General features: G+C 41.3%; 1 protein-coding gene across 11 annotated transcripts in view; it reads right to left on the reverse strand.

Moving 5' to 3' along the window:
* The window catches only part of ADGRD2 (adhesion G protein-coupled receptor D2), a 408458-nt gene that overhangs the window by 257854 nt on the left and 133774 nt on the right, over nucleotides 1-16830 (reverse strand). For all 11 annotated transcript variants that reach the window (XR_004540974.1, XM_033962424.1, XM_033962423.1 and 8 more), the window contains 2 exons: nucleotides 5115-5372; nucleotides 2189-2827 (listed from right to left, as the gene is read on the reverse strand). Coding sequence is in view for 10 of the 11 variants with exons in the window: in XM_033962424.1 (XP_033818315.1) it covers nucleotides 2189-2827; nucleotides 5115-5372 (897 nt within the window). In the remaining variant the exon portion in view is untranslated. The remainder of the gene's footprint in view (nucleotides 1-2188; nucleotides 2828-5114; nucleotides 5373-16830) is intronic.

Below are 16830 nucleotides of genomic sequence, written 5' to 3' on the forward strand. Positions count from 1 at the left end.
TAATGAGTCAAAGTTAAGGAAGAGTGGATGAGTTTAGGATTCATCTTTAAAAATAAAAAACTTTAGAGATCCCTTGGAATTTATCTGTGTTTTTTTCCTCTCTTAAATAGGTAGGAAGCGAGTTCCATATAGTAGGTGCTGTGACAGTGAATTATGTATTACGGCGTGCATTAATAACTTTCAACGATGGAACTGTCAATATATTTTGAGACGTGGAGCGTAGTGTACGAGATGGGAAGTGTGGAATGAGAAGTTTATCAATGAAACTGGGAGCATTTGTCATTTGGACTTTAAATGTTAAGAGTGATATTTTATATGTGATTCTGTGTGAGATTGGTAGCCAGTGCGCTTTTTGCAAACGAGGGGTAACATGGTCAAATTTCCTAGAATTGGTGATTATTTTAATGGCAGGCTGAAAGGCCAGTAATTCCCATTCTCCCCCTTACTTCCACTCTTGTGTCTTTTTCTATAAGATCAAAATTTACCCTTTCCTTTCAGAACATATTACAAAAACCTTTACCTACTTGAACCACTGCAGCTTCCTTTTAAAGGGTTTCTTATTAAACAGTCATTCTCTGCAAAAATCTCCTCTGTCATATATATCTCCCTTCAGTCTTATTATGACCATGTTACCCTCTTCTCCTTACCTATTTCTGCATTCAGTAAAATTTCAAAATTCTTCTGCTCATCTACAAATACATTCACTCTGCAGCTGCATACTACCTCTCTTCTTTTTCCTTGTCCCTGTCCCTTTCCCCCAACTTTTCACCTCATGACCGGGGTCCGATTAGTACTATAATAAGCCTTAGGCAAACATATTTCTGGACCACTAGCATGAGTCCTTCCCCCCTTCCCTGTGCCATAATCTCTCTAGGGAACTTCCATTCTTGACCTTCCTCCCTAGTTCACTTCTCCTGAAGTCCAGAAATTGCCTTGTGGTTAGATCAGCAGACTAAGAACCGCATCTGATTCTCCCACTGAAACTTCTTATGACCTTCATTTTCACTCTCCGTTGTCTCTGATACAAACTTAGATTTACTATTGTGCATTTATGTAAATTACATGCTTAGGTAGGCTAAAATAAATAGGTCCTACTGCGAATAATGGGGCTTGGATCTACTGATTGAAACTGGGTTTATAACTTGCCTTGAGTTTAGGTTTAAAAAGGTAGGTAATTAAACCTAAACCCAAATTCAAAATCTCACTGACCTTGACTCTTCTACAGAATTCAGAAACAGAAGGAGCCACCTAAGAGTGGACATTGAGTTACTCCTTGCACTCACAATTTGCTGCTATACTAATATACAACCCTTGGTGCTGATGAGCTGAGGGACAGAATGAGGAGGGAGTGGGTGTATGTACGAGAGAAAGGAGAGGGAACACTTACAGATAGTGAAGGATTAAGTGAATTCAGAGGGCCTGAGGATCAACTGGTGCAATATACATATCAACGAGGAGAGCAAAGGAAGATTACTGCTAGGGATGTGGACCAGAAACTAATTATATTGCCAATTTAAAGGTTCTGACACCCACTGGCATCCCCTAATTAAAATTGTTAGTTGGCAACTCTACTCTGGCCGCAAATCTCCCATATTTGTCAGGAGTTTGCCATTCATTTGAAGGATACTTGGCAGGTCTCTTAACTTTGGACCCTTGGCAGATGCCTACTTTATCTATCCTGCTCATCTCATGATCTCCATTTGTCGGACAAGTTGCTCTTATTTGTGTCTGTCTATTTCTAATTTCAGAATCTTTGTTTTCAGACCACTACAAACAAATAGTTGCTCAAACAAGGATAGCATTACAAAGGAAGAATTCAAATAAATTTGTCTTTTCAATTAAATCAACAATGGTGCTCTTCCTATGGTAGGTGGCAAAGATTTGACCTTTCTCCAGCCAAAAAATAACAAATATAGGTCACAGGACAAATCTTTGTTGAATTAGAATCCACCCCACCATCTTGATTGTGTTAAAAGTTCAATTGGCAAAGCTGACCAAAATTGCGATAATCAGAGTCAGAATATAACTAACTGGCCAATTATGGACCAAGAAAAACACAGCCACTACAGGCAAAGATCAACACCTGAAATGTGTACCAAAAAGGTCACTGGACCTTCTCAGTCTAGACTTCTTTTTTTTTACATAAAGGCAAGAATTCATAACCATAAATCTGGCATCCGATTCTCACCTGGACACATAAGTTGAACCATTGTTTCTTGCACCGTAGATTCAATTTGTAGAAGGTGACTACTCCAACCAAAAATAAGATCCTGGTCTATGGAATAGCAAGATCTGACCCTTTCAATCTGATCTTCAGTTAGTACTTTAACCCATATGTTCAAATCAGTGATGTTACCACTAAATGACTCTTTTTCTTTGAAGGTGCCTCCCAGTGTGTCTTGATCTTGGCCAATAATGAAGATCCCTTCTTTGTAAATGTCCTGAAAGGATGATAAGCCCTTTGCTGATGCTTTCTTTTTCCCATCAACATAGATCTCTGAGCTTCCATTCCACTTCCGCCACGTGACACAAAAGTGGTGCCACTGACCATCACTACGAAAAACAGGTAAATATGGAGAATGGGTTCCATGAACTATTATGGCAAACTGGACAAATCCTTTTTCATCAATAAACCCACGCAACTGGAACTCATTAATGAACGTTGGGACTGCGTAAGAAAAAATGGTTGAAATCTCTTGGGTTTTGTTGTCCCACTGAACATAGGCACAAGCTGTTATTTCAGAAATTGAAGGGAATTTAACGTTCACTTTCACATATTTGGTGTTAGTTCTGTTTTGAAACTCCAGAATTAGAAATTTATGCATTCCTAAAGGGGGGAAAAGATAAAATGCTGTAATAAAGGTTTCATGCATGATAATACTATATTTAACTTAATAGATACATTTCCTTTCACTTTTATCACAGACCTCCTGACCCCCCGCAGCCCGTGCAGCAAGTCCTTCCTTCATTCCCAACCCCATCCCTCCCCTCTCAGCTGGATTCTACGGTACAACAGTCCCCAGTACCCATCTCCCCCACCTACTACCTCCCCACCACTGAAACTTAAAATTGGGCAACCAACGCAAAGCCAGGCTCCCACCATCACCCTGCTCTAGAAGTGTCTTTCTGCAGCACTTCCTCTTCCCGTGTAGGCAGGATGCTGCAGAAAGAACACTTCCAGGACAAGGTGACGGTGGGAGGCTAGTTTTGCGTCAGCTGCCGGAAGATTTAAAATTTCAGCAGTGGGGAGCGGGTAGGTGGGGGAATTGGGACTCAAGGATGGAAAGTGTAGTGTCAGGTGCACAGTCACCACAGGCTGCATAAAATGGCCAGGAGGGCCAGATTTGGCCCACAGGCCTTGTGTTTGACACATGTGGTCTAGGCAAATGCCCAACATCTCTCCTTTCCTGCCCCATGTTCCCCTTTATTTACTCTTGCCAGGCCTGTTTCCCTTCTAAACTAATGCCACCATTCTACAATTCTCAGAAACTGTGAACATGCAGGATGGAACAGAGATTTGAGCACATGTCGGAGCTCAAGGACCTGCCATATTCTACCCTTTCAACATAAATTTCTTGTCAGAAGAGTCAGGACTGCTCAGAACTCAATTTTATAAAATGCCACACATCCACTATTTTACTCCTGTGGACCAAATATGCCCCGCGGGAATATTTTTTTTTAATAGTTTCTAAAAGCATGCACATTGATGAAGCTCATACAGGTTGGATAACATGAACATTGATACAGAAGGATTCCCAATCCCAACTGAGACCAGAGAAAGAGCTTGAACTGGCAATAAAATATTGAGTTTAGCAAATCAGACATTGAGCTAGATTCACTAAAGTCAGTTGGTAAAACCGACTGGATTGCTGTTGGCCGATTCTCTGACCGATTCTGGCCAAGCAATCGAAGCACCACCAAGTTTGCATGCAAATGATTTACACCTCTGTGCAAATCATTTGTATGTCAAACCAAAAGATCAATTGCTCAGTGAGCGATTGACACATGCACAGAGCCCTAACAGCAGTGGCAGGGGAAGCAGCCTTGGCTTTGGGCGTCTGAGCCAATCAGGGTCTTAGGCTCCTCCCTCCTTATCCCATGTGATGCACAGGGAGGGGCCTAAAGTCTGATGTCTGAGCAAATCAGGACCTTAGGCCCTCTTCATGCATCACATGGTGCATCGGGGAGGGTAAGACCCATCATTTACCACGTGCAGGCCTCGGAGCTGAAGGGATCATGCTTCCCTCCAGCTCCCAACGTCTACCAAAGGTATGGAGTTGGGTTTGGGGAGTGTAGGGGGTTCAGGGGAGCATCCAGTGGCAGGAGGGATTGGGCATCCCTCCTGTCTTTTATTTTTTCAGGAAGAAGGGAAGATGGTAGGGGATGGTTGGGGGGGCGGAGGTGCAGACCAGGTAGGGGCATGACATGGGGTATTTGGCCAGGCAGGAGGGAGTAGGCATCCCTCCTGCTATTTTCGCTGCCATGGGGGGATCGCGGTGCCGGTTTATGTGGGGGGTCATTGGGGAGGGTTGTCATTGGCAGTGGGGGACTTTCTTTCCATTTTTTTTAATGGGACAGATATTTTGTGTGGTTTAACACATGCAAAATATCTGTGCCATTGAAAAAAAATAAAGAAAACCAGGCAGACCCTGTTGGTTTTTTATGAGAGCTAAAACCCCTTTTTTTTGAGGGGGGGGGTTTGCATAGCCAAGCAATGTTAGTGCATCAATTGCTTGGCTACTTTGCATGGGGTTATAGCTAACTTGCATGGCCATATCAGAAAATGGGTGATCGAGGGGAAGAACATGTGATGAGCCGTTTTGTGCATCGGGTCAGTAAAAGTGATCATCGCTAAAGTTGTGAAAACAGGTTTAGTGACAATCGCTGATTTTAGTGCTTCTAGTCCATTTTTTCCCTCCACCACCCCCCCCCCCCCCCCCCCAACTCAGAATAAAGAGATCAACAAATAAGTTGTAGGTTTTTGGACTAATATATTAAATGTAAAATATTTGTGACTAGCTTTCAAAGGCTGTGAACCCTTCTAAATGAAACAACAAAGCAATCATGCTACTTCGCTCTAACCTGGAAAATGTAGACCTTTGGATTATACTTACGTCTCTGTTTTCTCACAGGACTTTGCCAAGCTCTATCCCTTTGACTTAACCAGACGGGTCCATGCAAATTCTGTGACTGCAACAGTCTCTGGAGCTGTGCCAGCTCACTGCTGTGCAACTCACTGCTGTGCATCTCATGGAGTAATTGTGCAAAATGATGCTCACAGTATCTGTTAGCATGCCACCAATTCAAAGGGGTCTTCACATATTCGTAAACATCATGAGGCATGTCAACAATTGTGGAAGAGAGGCCAGTACCTAAACAAGAAGAAAAGCTCAATGCATGTGCATTTCTATTGGTTCAGAGAGTATGTGCATACCTCATTTAACCAATCAGCAAGATGTACTCTCTGGATCCATATTGAGAATCAAGTCTCCCCCTACTGAAAGGAAATATTATTAGACAATGACTAAATAGGGTATGATGAACTTGCATATCAGGAAAGAACAAAAAACTGGCGAATTGTCACCATGAAGGAAATCACAACTACCAAGAGGTGGGGTTAGAGCAAGGGTGTCAAAGTCCCTCCTCAAGGGCCGCAATCCAGTCAGGTTGTCAGGATTTCCCCAATGAATATGCATGAGATCTATTTGCATGCACTGCTTTCATTGTATGCTAACAAATCTCATGCATATTCATTGGGGAAATCCTGACAACCCGACTGGATTGTGGCCCTCAAAGAGGGACTTTGACACCCCTTGGTTAGAGTGATGGACTTCCAAAAGAAGACAGAGAAGAAACCAACCAATAGGTTATCCAAATTTATTGAAAGGCTCAGCAACACACTATATCAAGGGCCCGACACGGGATCATATTTTGGCTGGTGAAGCCTGCATCTGGTTTCATGAAATCTAAACATACAGTAAATAAATGAATAAAAGATTAAAAACATGATTAGCAAAGGCAAAGTAAGTTTGCATGTGTATGGTGATCAATTGCCATAGAAATAAATGCATTATGAAAACTAAAAATAATGGGCCGGATTCTGTATAGGACGCCTGCTCTCAGAAGCCGCCTAAAGGGCTTTTGAGAATCGCACATAGGCATCCTATATATAGAATCACATCTGTCCTCACAGACAGACAAGCACGTGGGATTTCATATAGTGGATGATGCAAATGGGCAGACTGAATGGGCCATTTGGCTTGTATCTGCCATCATGTTTCTGAGTTTCTATGCTGGCCAGCTAATTTCAGCAACCAGATAGACCAACTAGAAAGTAGGTCCCTCTTTGGCTGCTATGGCTTAACCACCTATTGTATGTCTCAGCCAGCCCCAAAATCCTGGAAATTTAATGCCAGTTGCCAGATATGGCGCCAGCATTGAAATTCTCAATTAGCCACAGACCACGGGAGACAGCCATCTGTCTCCCATAATCTGAATATTGGGCGGATTGTGTTTATTTATTTTTTTAAGACATTTATTTCTATGGCCACTGGTCACCATACACATGCTAATCATGTTTTAATCTTTTATTCATTTATCTATGCGTATATTTAGATTTCATGATCCCTGAAAGCTTTACCCGCTGAAACACGGTCCATGTCAGGTACTTGGTATATTATTCTTTATTATGTAAGATTGTATTGCTGACTTTGATTGTAACCTCTTTGCAAATGGAACGACTGGCTTAGTAACGTTTTTGCGCGCTCTTCATCCTACTTCAATTTTAGAAAACTATTAAAAACAAGTCTGTTCAATCAATTTGTTAACTAAGAATCTACTCAGCACTTCTTATTCAATCCTGTAACCCTATGAACCTTTTAGCTTTCATATTCTTTATTATGTAAGATTGTATTGCTGACTGATTGTAACCTCTTCGCTGATTGTCCACCGCCTCTTGCTGTAAACCGCCTCAAACTTATATGGCTTTGGTGGTATATAAGAATAAAATTATTATTATTATTATTATTATCTTGTTGAGTCTTTAAATAAATTTAGATAGCCTATTGGTTCGCTTCTTGTCTATCTTCTTTGAGAAGTCCGTCAACCTGCCCCACTTCTTACATATCAGGTACCATATCAAAGTAACTCTGTATACTGCATGATCCAACAAAGGTCAAATTAATTTTTGTATGTCAATGTGTCATGTATTCAAATGTAGAAGCATAAGCATCTTCACATACAGTTTATAATTTTATTAGCTAAATTAAATCCATTTCCTAGCACAGGGATAGTCTGAACTGAGCAGGCTTATGGAATTAGCCTGTAGAAATTTGGAAAACAAAGAACAGAGTTGGCTTTAGGATGTTACAAAGAGAAAACAGCCAGTCCACTCCAAAGAGTACGGTAAGCACAAACTTTAAACCCATGGAACTGAATGAGAAGCTTTTACATGTCTTGGGCAATAGTTGAATCTTAAAGAGACATAAACCCTTAATCAGTTGGGTACCACTTGTAGGGAGCAGATAGTCAGGAACTTCCAGTGGGGATTCTGTGCTAGATGAAAGGAGCAAATAGCAAGGATAGAGATAGGAATAGCCATTAATGTTTCAGTCACCATTTATCAACTGTAGTAATGCAGAGGAAGGTAGACTTTATTCCATGGATTTATTGGATGGAATGTAAACAGACAGTGGATGTCGATGTAAATCTCTCTCCCTTAAATATTTGTGAAGTGAAGAGTACTGTATGTTGGCCAACCTTTGAAACCTAAGGAACAGCTACACTAACAAAATGTTATGTGGCTCAGGCAAAGCAGACAATGTGGACAAAGAAGAGGACTCATATGTCAAAAGAAGAGGTAGGGCAGAATTGACAAGACTCAAAGGAGAAAGTTCAGGAGGGAAAAAAGAATGAAGTGTGCAAGCAACGTATGCAATCGATGCCCTGTATGCTACACATTAATTCTCACACTAGAGGAGAAAAGTCATGATTGTGTACACGGTTGCTCCAAAAAGAGCTCCTGCTTGTTCAGAAGACACCACTGCTGTTTCTTGATACAAAATGATGAGCCCAGCCACTGATCTGGGCTTGCATATTAAGTGGTTGACTTACCCATGGCACACTGGTTGGGAAGATGCTCCCAAGATGAAATACGCCTACATACACCATCAGGACACTCCCCTCCCCCCCCCCCCCCCCCCCCCCAACTCCAGACAGCCTAGAAACAATCCTATTCCCATTTCTTACCAAACCTCTGGAACAGCCAGCCTCCTCATATCAGAGCCCTTAAAGGACTTCTTAACTTTAGAAAAGCTGTAAAAACCTACCTTTTTGCCTAGTCACTCCCTCAACCCTTTACCAGCATCACTAAATAATCCTATTTGAAGATATATTGCAACACATTGTATGTAAACCTTATATTGTAACTCTGCGAATGTAAACTGTAACCCGTTCTGAGCTCTTTGGGGAGGACGGGATATAAATCTAAATAAAAACTGGTGTAGTATTTTAATAGAGAAAAGTTAAAATCTGCAGCCACATGTTTCTCCGCAATAAGACTTTGAAGTGGCAGCTTTGTGCCCATGGAAAAGACACCTGTCTCATGAATGGTAGATAGCCAGAGCTAAGCTTGTGTGTCTGAATGTAAAAAAATAAAAAATAAAGATTGCTGTTGTTTTAAAGAAGAGAATAACTATTCAGTTTCTCAAGTCTGGAGAAGTAAACAAATTCAAGTCCTGGGCTCACTTAATATATTTAAACAAAGAACGAGGGCTCTTACTACTACAGTCAAACAATAATAATAATAATTTTATTCTTATATACCGCCAAAGCCATGAAGATTCAAGGCAGTTTACAACGAAAGGAGCTGAACAAACAGTGAAGTGGTCACAATACAAAGACATCGCATACAAGCTTACAGAAAGGAAGAAAAGGAAAGTTTATAAAAAATTCTTAGGTTACAATTCGATTAAACAGGTTCGTTTTTACAGTTTTTCTAAAATTGAGGTAGGATGAGGAATGCGTGATAATTTTACCCAGCCAATCGTTCCATTTGCCTGCCTGGAAGGCGAGCGATCTGTCTAGGAATCTTTTGTAGTGGCAGGCCTTAATTGTCGGATAGGATAGAGAGAAAATTATCAGTTTCCAACAGAGAAACGTACAGAGGCCAGTTCTATGGATAGTGCATTGTAGCAGAAATTCCCACAATGTTCTCTGAAGCTTTTAATACATACTTAACTTCATTTTATTATTATTCTTTTTTAAAAGATGGCATAAGCTAGGATGGCAATAACTCCTGCTGAATTATCCACCAGAGATGCATCGTAAACAAAGTCGTTATCATTACCGCTCCCTACCACTGCACCAAAGAATGGTGTTTGTTTAAATATATGCCTTCTGTGTTTCTTAATTGTTGGTTTCCTTATTATCTAAACAGTCTATATAGACAGACAGTATACAAGCAATACTAAATAAAGAAAACTTAAATTTTACATAAGAACAAAAGAATTGCCATACTGTCTCCTGTTTAACCCAGGTTACAAGTACTTAGCTAGATCCCAAGTAGTAACACAGATTTTATACGATTTATCCTAGAAATAAGTAGTGGATTTTCCCAAGTCCATCTTAATAATAGCTTATGGATTTTTCTTTTAGAAAATGACCCAAACATTTTTAAAACTTTTCTAAGCTAATTGCTTTCACCACATTCTCTGGCGGGAAACTACGAGGTGACACCAGGAAATTCTTTTTCACTGAAAGAGTGGTTGATCGCTGGAATAGTCTTCCACTACAGGTGATTGAGGCCAGCAGCGTGCCTGATTTTAAGGCCAAATGGGATCGGCACATGGGATCTATTCACAGGGCAAAGGTAGGGGAGGGACATTAAGGTGGGCAGACTAGATGGGCCGTGGGCCCTTATCTGCCGTCTATTTCTATGTTCTATGTTCTAAATATTTTCTCTGGTTTGTTATAGCTTCATTGCATGTCCCCTAGTCATAGTATTTTTGGAAAGAGTAAACAAGCAATTCGCATCTACCCATTCCATGCCACGCAGTATTTTATAGATCTCTATCATATCTCCCCTGAGCTGTCTCTTCTCCAGGCTGAAGAACCCTAGCTGCTTTAGTCTTTCTTCATAGGGAAATTGTCCCATGCCTTTTATCATTTCCGGTGCCCTTCTCTGTGCCTTTTCTAATTCTGCCATATCATTTTTGAGACGCAGTAACCAGAACTGCACACGGTGTTCGAGGTGCAGCTGCACCATGGAACGATAGAACGGTATTATTACATTCTCACATTTGTTTTCCATTCCTTACCCGATAATTCCTAAAATTCTATTTTGCTTTCTTAGCCACCGCTGCACACTAACCCCCTCTTTTACAATGGTGCACTAAGCTTTTTAGCCGCGTTAAACGGTGACGGGTCAAAAGCGCGAGAGGACAAAGGCGCACCGACAACTGAGCGCAGGGCTTAATCGTGCCGAAGAAAACCCGTATTTTAAAAGGCTCTGGTGGGGGGCGTGGGGGGGGACTCCCCCCACTCTACTTAATAGGGATTGCGCTGCCTCACGCTGCCATGTTGGGGGGTGTGGGGGGGTGTAACCCCCCACATTATACTGAAAACTTTACTTTTTCCCTAAAAAACATGGAAAAAGTTAAGTTTCCAGTATAATGAGGGGGTTTCTAGACTTTAAAAATAACCCTAACTTTGTTCAGACGGGGGATTACGTCAAGGAATTGTTGTCTGGATGGGAACTTCGGGAAGGAGTAGAAATGCAGTGGGCAAAACTGAAAGGGGTTATTGTAAGGGCGACAAATCTTTATGTGAAGCAAGTAAGTATAAAGTAAGAGGAAAAGAAGGCTGCTTTAGTTCTCAAAAGTAGTAGCTGAGAAAGTAAGGAATAAGAGGTTTGCTTTTGTAAACTACAAAAGATCGCAGAAAACGGAAGACAGGCAAACATATCTGGAAAAGTTAAGAGAGACTGGACGTATGTAGTCAGAAAAGCAAAGATACAAATGGAAGCAAAAATTGGTGACACAGTAAAACGGTGAGACAAGACGTTTTTTAGATGTATCAGTGATAGGAAGAAATGCAAAAGTGGCATTGTGAGACTCAAAAGTGAAGGGGAGGAATATGTAGAAGCTGCTAAAGAAAAGGCTGAATTGCTTAAAAAAATATTTCTGTTCTGTGTTCACAGCTGAAGATCTGGGAGCGGGACCATAGAAGACAAATGCAAATAGGGATGGTGAATGGTAGATCCTGATCAATTTTCAGAGGGTTGTGTTCGTGAGGAGATAGATAAATTAAAGGTAGACAAAGTGATAGGGCCGGATGGTGTACATTCGAGGGTGCTGAAGGAACTTAGGGAAGTTTTGGGGCTCTACTCACTAACTTTTTCAATGCTTCTCTAGAGTTGGGAGTGGGACTGGAGGAGTGGAGAAGGGTTGATGTGGTCCCTCTACACAAAAGTGGAAAGTAAGGAAGATGTAGGGAATTACAGGCCAGTACGCAAATTAATGGAAATGCTTTTAAAGCAGATAATGGTGAAGTTTCTGGAATCTGGTGGATTATAGGACTAGAGGCAACATGGATTCACTAGAGGTAGGTCTTGTCAGACAATTCTGATCGATTTCTTTGACTGGGCGACCAGAGAATTGGGTAGAGCAGAGGTGTCCAACCTGCAGCCTGAGGGCCCCATGCGGCCCCATGAAGTATTTTATGCGGTCCCGGTCGAGGGCGATGCAGTGTTTTCCTCTGCTGCCCCTGGGTGTTTACCATCTTTCCGACTCCCCCCTATGTCTTGCTGCAGCATTTGCACATTTGTGTGGCCCCAGAAAATTTTTTTCACCCAATGCGGCCTAGGGAAGCCATAAGGTTGGACACCCCTGGGGTAGATGGAATGTGCTAGATGTGGTAAATTTAGATTGTAGCAAAGCCTTTGACAGTGTTCTACATAGACATCTAATAAATAAACTTAGTGCTCTTCGGATGGGCCCCAAAGTGACGGGCTGGGTCAAGAACTGGTTAAGTGGAAGATGACAGAGTTTAGTGGTCAATTTAGATCACTCTGAGGAAAAGGATGTTACCATTGGTGTGCCTCAAGGTTCTGTTTTTGGTCCTGTTCTTTTTAACATTTTTATAAGCGATATTGCTGAAGGGCTGTCGGGTAAGATTTGCCTCTTGTGGATGATACCAAAATCTGTAATAGAGTAGACCCCAGGATGGTGTGAATAACATGAAGACAGACCTATCGAAGCTTGAAAAATGGTCTGAAATTTGGCAGCTATAATTTAATGTTAAGAAATGCAAAGTCATGCATTTGGGCTGCAAAAACCAGAGGGAATGGTACAGTTAGGGGGTCAACAACTTATGTGCACAACAGAAGAGCAGGACTTGGGTGTGATTGTATATGATGATCTTAAGGTAACTAAACAGGTTGAAAAGGTGACGGCAAAAGCTAGAAGGATGCCAGGGTGCATAGGAAAAGGTATGGCCAGTAGGAAAAAGAAAGAATTGATGCCCCTATATAAGAGTCTAGTGAGATCTCATTTAAAATATTGTGTACAATTCTAGAGACTGCACCTTGAAAAAGATATAGACTGAAACTGAGTGGCAGCAGGTTCAGGACAAATGTTGGGAAGTTCTGTTTCGCACAGCGCGTGGTGGGTGCTTGGAATGCGCTCCCAGAGGAGGTTGTGGAGGAGACTACTATGCTGGGATTCAAGCGCAAGTTGGATGCACACCTTCTAGCATATCATATTGAGGGATACGGTAAATCCGGGACTCCATAAAGGAGTACTAAATTGGGCCGCCGCGTGTGCGGATCGCTGGACTAGATGGACCTCGGTCTGATCCGGTGAAGGCGTTTCTTATGTTCTTATGTTCTTATATAGCGAGGATGGAGTCTGTCCAGAGGAAGGCTACTAAAATTGTGTGTGATCTTCATCATAAGGCATATGGGGACAGACTTAAAGATCTCAATATGTATACTATAGAGGAAAGGCAGGAGAGGGGAGATATACGATAGAGACGTTTAAATACCTACGTGGCGTAAATGTGCATGAGCCGAGTCTTTCATTTGAAAGGAAGCTCTGAAATGAGAGGACATAGGATGAAGTTATGAGGTGATAAGCTCAGGAATAATTTAAGAAAATACTTTTTTTTTACAGAAAGGGTGACAGCAGCGAGTGAGGGCGGGAGGTGTGTTCCCTGCCGAGGACACAGGCAGGGAGAGAGCTTGCCTGGTGAGTGAGGGCGGGAGGAGGTGAGTGGCCAGAATGTTCCCTGCCGCCACGGATCACACACCACAGCGGCAGGGAACACAAAATCCTAAGTGCGCATGTGAGCTTAGGCTTTTATTATATAGGATTACTGATACAGAATTCACACTTAGAATGTAACTTAACAGTGCTTATCTGTAAGCGACCCCATAATGAGTGAAATTTTATAACAATGTACACTTTATAGGAACTGGTTAAGTTGCTTATTTTAAGCCTATTTTCTACAGAAAAATAGGCAGACAAGACAAGTGCACTGTCATACATCTGGTGTTACTGTTTGCATGCACAAATGGTTTTATAACGTTAATTTATGCATGTGCCTGTGCACTCTGTCCGCTTTCTGTCCAAACTCTGCTCAGGCTTACACCCCTATCAAATCGTGGTGTGTATTTTTTCTGCTAGTCGGTATTCTATAAGTAATTTATGTGTGCAAATGACCACTTATGCACATGACTAGAATATTCAAATTGATCAATATGCACCAGCTTTATTAGAAAAGGTCCTCAATTCTATACTATACTATATATATAGTGTCAATTGGATCACCATCCCTAAGGACACAATCACTAACATTGGGTTCCCGATCCTCAGAGACAACACACTGTGGTCAAAGCAATCATCTACCCATTGATTAACATGTCACTTCGGCACAGGATCCTATCTAATGTATTGAGGGGTACAGATAGGAGTAGAGGTAGGTTATAGGGATAGGATTAGAGGTAAGTTACAAAATTAGTCGGGGACCACTGTTCAGGCAATAAGCCTGATGGGCTGCCGCGGGAGCGGACCGCTGGGCAGGATGGACCTCTGGTCTGTCTCAGCGGAGGCAACTTCTTATGTTCTTATGTATTAAATATGAATTGAAAATATTTAAAAATATTTAATACATTAGATAGGATCCTGTGTCGAAGTGACTTGTTAATCACTGGTAGATGATTGCTTTGACCCCAGTGTGTTGTCTCTGAGGATCAGGAACCCAACGTTAGTGATTGGGTCCTTAGGAATGGTGATCCAATTGACACTATCTATATAGCATGACTAGACTAGAATATGCCATATATGCTTTCCTGCCATCTAGAATGTGATAGTGAAATAGCACCACCTGCTGGTAGCACTGTAGATGGAGGACTCCCACTCAGGTTGCAGGGAACAGTGATTACAGTGCACACTGAGATAAAATAAAGGGAAGTGCACAAGATTGGGAGGGGGGGGGGAAGTCCCAGTGGAAAAGAACACCATCAGATTTTCCTTAAGATAGTGACATGAGGCAAGCTGCCACTAATTCATTTTCACCAATAATTTCCAAATTCTTAAACACCATGGAGGGGCATTTTTGAAAGGACATCCAAGTCATAATGGACTTCCATCTCACATGTATTTTCAAACTGGAAATATGACAGGATTTCCTGTTCAAAAATATGTGAGATGGACATATGTGTGAGGAGGATGTCCAGTATGAACAGCTATTTTACAAATATTAATCTTATTATAAGAGGGAATTATAATGGCAAAACAAGGGTGATACTGAAAATACTGCTTTGATTAGTCACCCATCAACAATCTATGAATCTCTTTGTATATAAAAAATAACCACACAAAATATGATACGTGCTTAATAGTGAACGCTCAGACCCACAACTATATCCCAGTGAAATATCACAGAGAAGCTGTGTAAAGAGACTATCATTGCTTGTTCACAGTCTCACCCACCATTACTATATAGCATAAGTTCTAACAACATCCACAGCTCCTAAAAAAGGAACAAAAACTACTTATCTTAGTAAGGTGGTACTGTAGTCTTTACAGCTACTCCGGGTACATTCTTAATCACCACTGCTGCTGCTGGTGCTGCTGCTGCTGCTGCTGGTGAACATGCATTTTGTGCAGCAGTGGTGATTAAGAATGTACCCGGAGTAGCTGTAAAGACTACAGTACCACCTTACTAAGATAAGTAGTTTTTGTTCCTTTTTTAGGAGTTGTGGATGTTGTTAGAACTTATGCTATATAGTAATGGTGGGTGAGACTGTGAACAAGCAATGATGGTCTCTTTACACAGCTTCTCTGTGATATTTCACTGGGATATATAATTGTGGGTCTGAGCGTTCACTATTAAGCACGTATCATATTTTGTGTGGTTATTTTTTATATACAAAGATTTATAGATTGTTGATGGGTGACTAATCAAAGCAGTATTTACAAATATTAATGACAAAAAAGCAGAGACAAGAACGTCTGTCTAGCAAAATTCATAGAAGAATAATCACATGGATATGTCTGCAGAGCAGAGGGGAAACCTAGTGGTTAGTACAGTGGACTTTAAACCAAGTGACCCAGGTTCAGACCATAGTTTAACTCTTATTTTGTAATTATGAGCCCTCAACAAAAAAAGTCATGGTGAACTGATGAAACTGCTATACTTTATTGCTCAAAGCAACTCGACACATATGTGTTTCAGCCCTCAGGCCTGCATCAGGAATCTACAAACAGTAATCGCACATAAATGTTAAATAGAAACAACATACGCTGTGTGATTTTTATCTCGTGGAGGTGGTTCTCCTGTTGTGTGACTGTGCAATTATGAGCCCACCAGAACAGAAAAATACCTACTATATCTGGAGGAGTGGTCTAGTGGTTAGGACTGAGGTTGTGTGTTTCATCCCAGTGCTGCTCTGTGTGACCTTGAGCAAGTCTCCTAACCCTCCATAGTTAGATTGTGAGCCTGCCGGGACAGATAGGGAAAATACTTAGAGTAGATGATAAAAAAAAATTGTACACCATCTTGAACTGCTTCAAGATATGACAATATATCAAATGCCAATATCAAACCCTGCGCTGTTCCTTGTGAGCCAGGGCAAGTCACTTAATCCTCCACTGCCTCAGGTACATTAGATAGACTGTAAGCCCGCTGTGACAAATAGGGAAAATGTTTGAGTAGCTGATCTGTAACCTATTCTGAGCTCTTTTGAGAGGACGGGCTAAAAAATTGAATGAATGAATAAATAAATAAATAATTAACATAATTTCAGTAGCCTTCAGGCTTACAGGTAGCTCATATCTTTAGGTATAGTCGGTATTTTTCTGTTTCTGGAGGTCTCACAATAAAAAATAAAAATATGTGTCAAGTAGAATTTGAACCTGGGTCTCTTGGTTTAAGGTCCATTGCACTAACCACTAGGCTACTCCTCAGACTTGTTTCTTGCTTTGCTAAGAATGAACAAAATACCTGAAGCTGTGGTAGAACCTGGTATCCCCTTTTTTTCACTTTCAGGGGAGATGGATAGGGACAGCAAACAGCTGGGGAATTAAGCAGGTGTCATGCCTCAATCCCTCCACTGGTTAGTTGCTCAATCAGAGAATCTTTTGTATCCTGGATGTGACTGAAACAGTTCTAACTTAGGACATCCTTCTTTTTAGGATTGAATGTTTCTTCCTGTTCAGTAATCACTGTTGGATGTCCTGATTTTGAGTCCTCCCTAGACCCACCCAAAACACATTTACAACATGCCCCCTTGCTAATTGGACATAATGCAGTGTTGGGCATCCCTTTTCT

The sequence above is a fragment of the Geotrypetes seraphini genome, chromosome 10 (assembly GCF_902459505.1).
Source record: "Geotrypetes seraphini chromosome 10, aGeoSer1.1, whole genome shotgun sequence".
Lineage (NCBI taxonomy): Eukaryota > Metazoa > Chordata > Amphibia > Gymnophiona > Dermophiidae > Geotrypetes > Geotrypetes seraphini.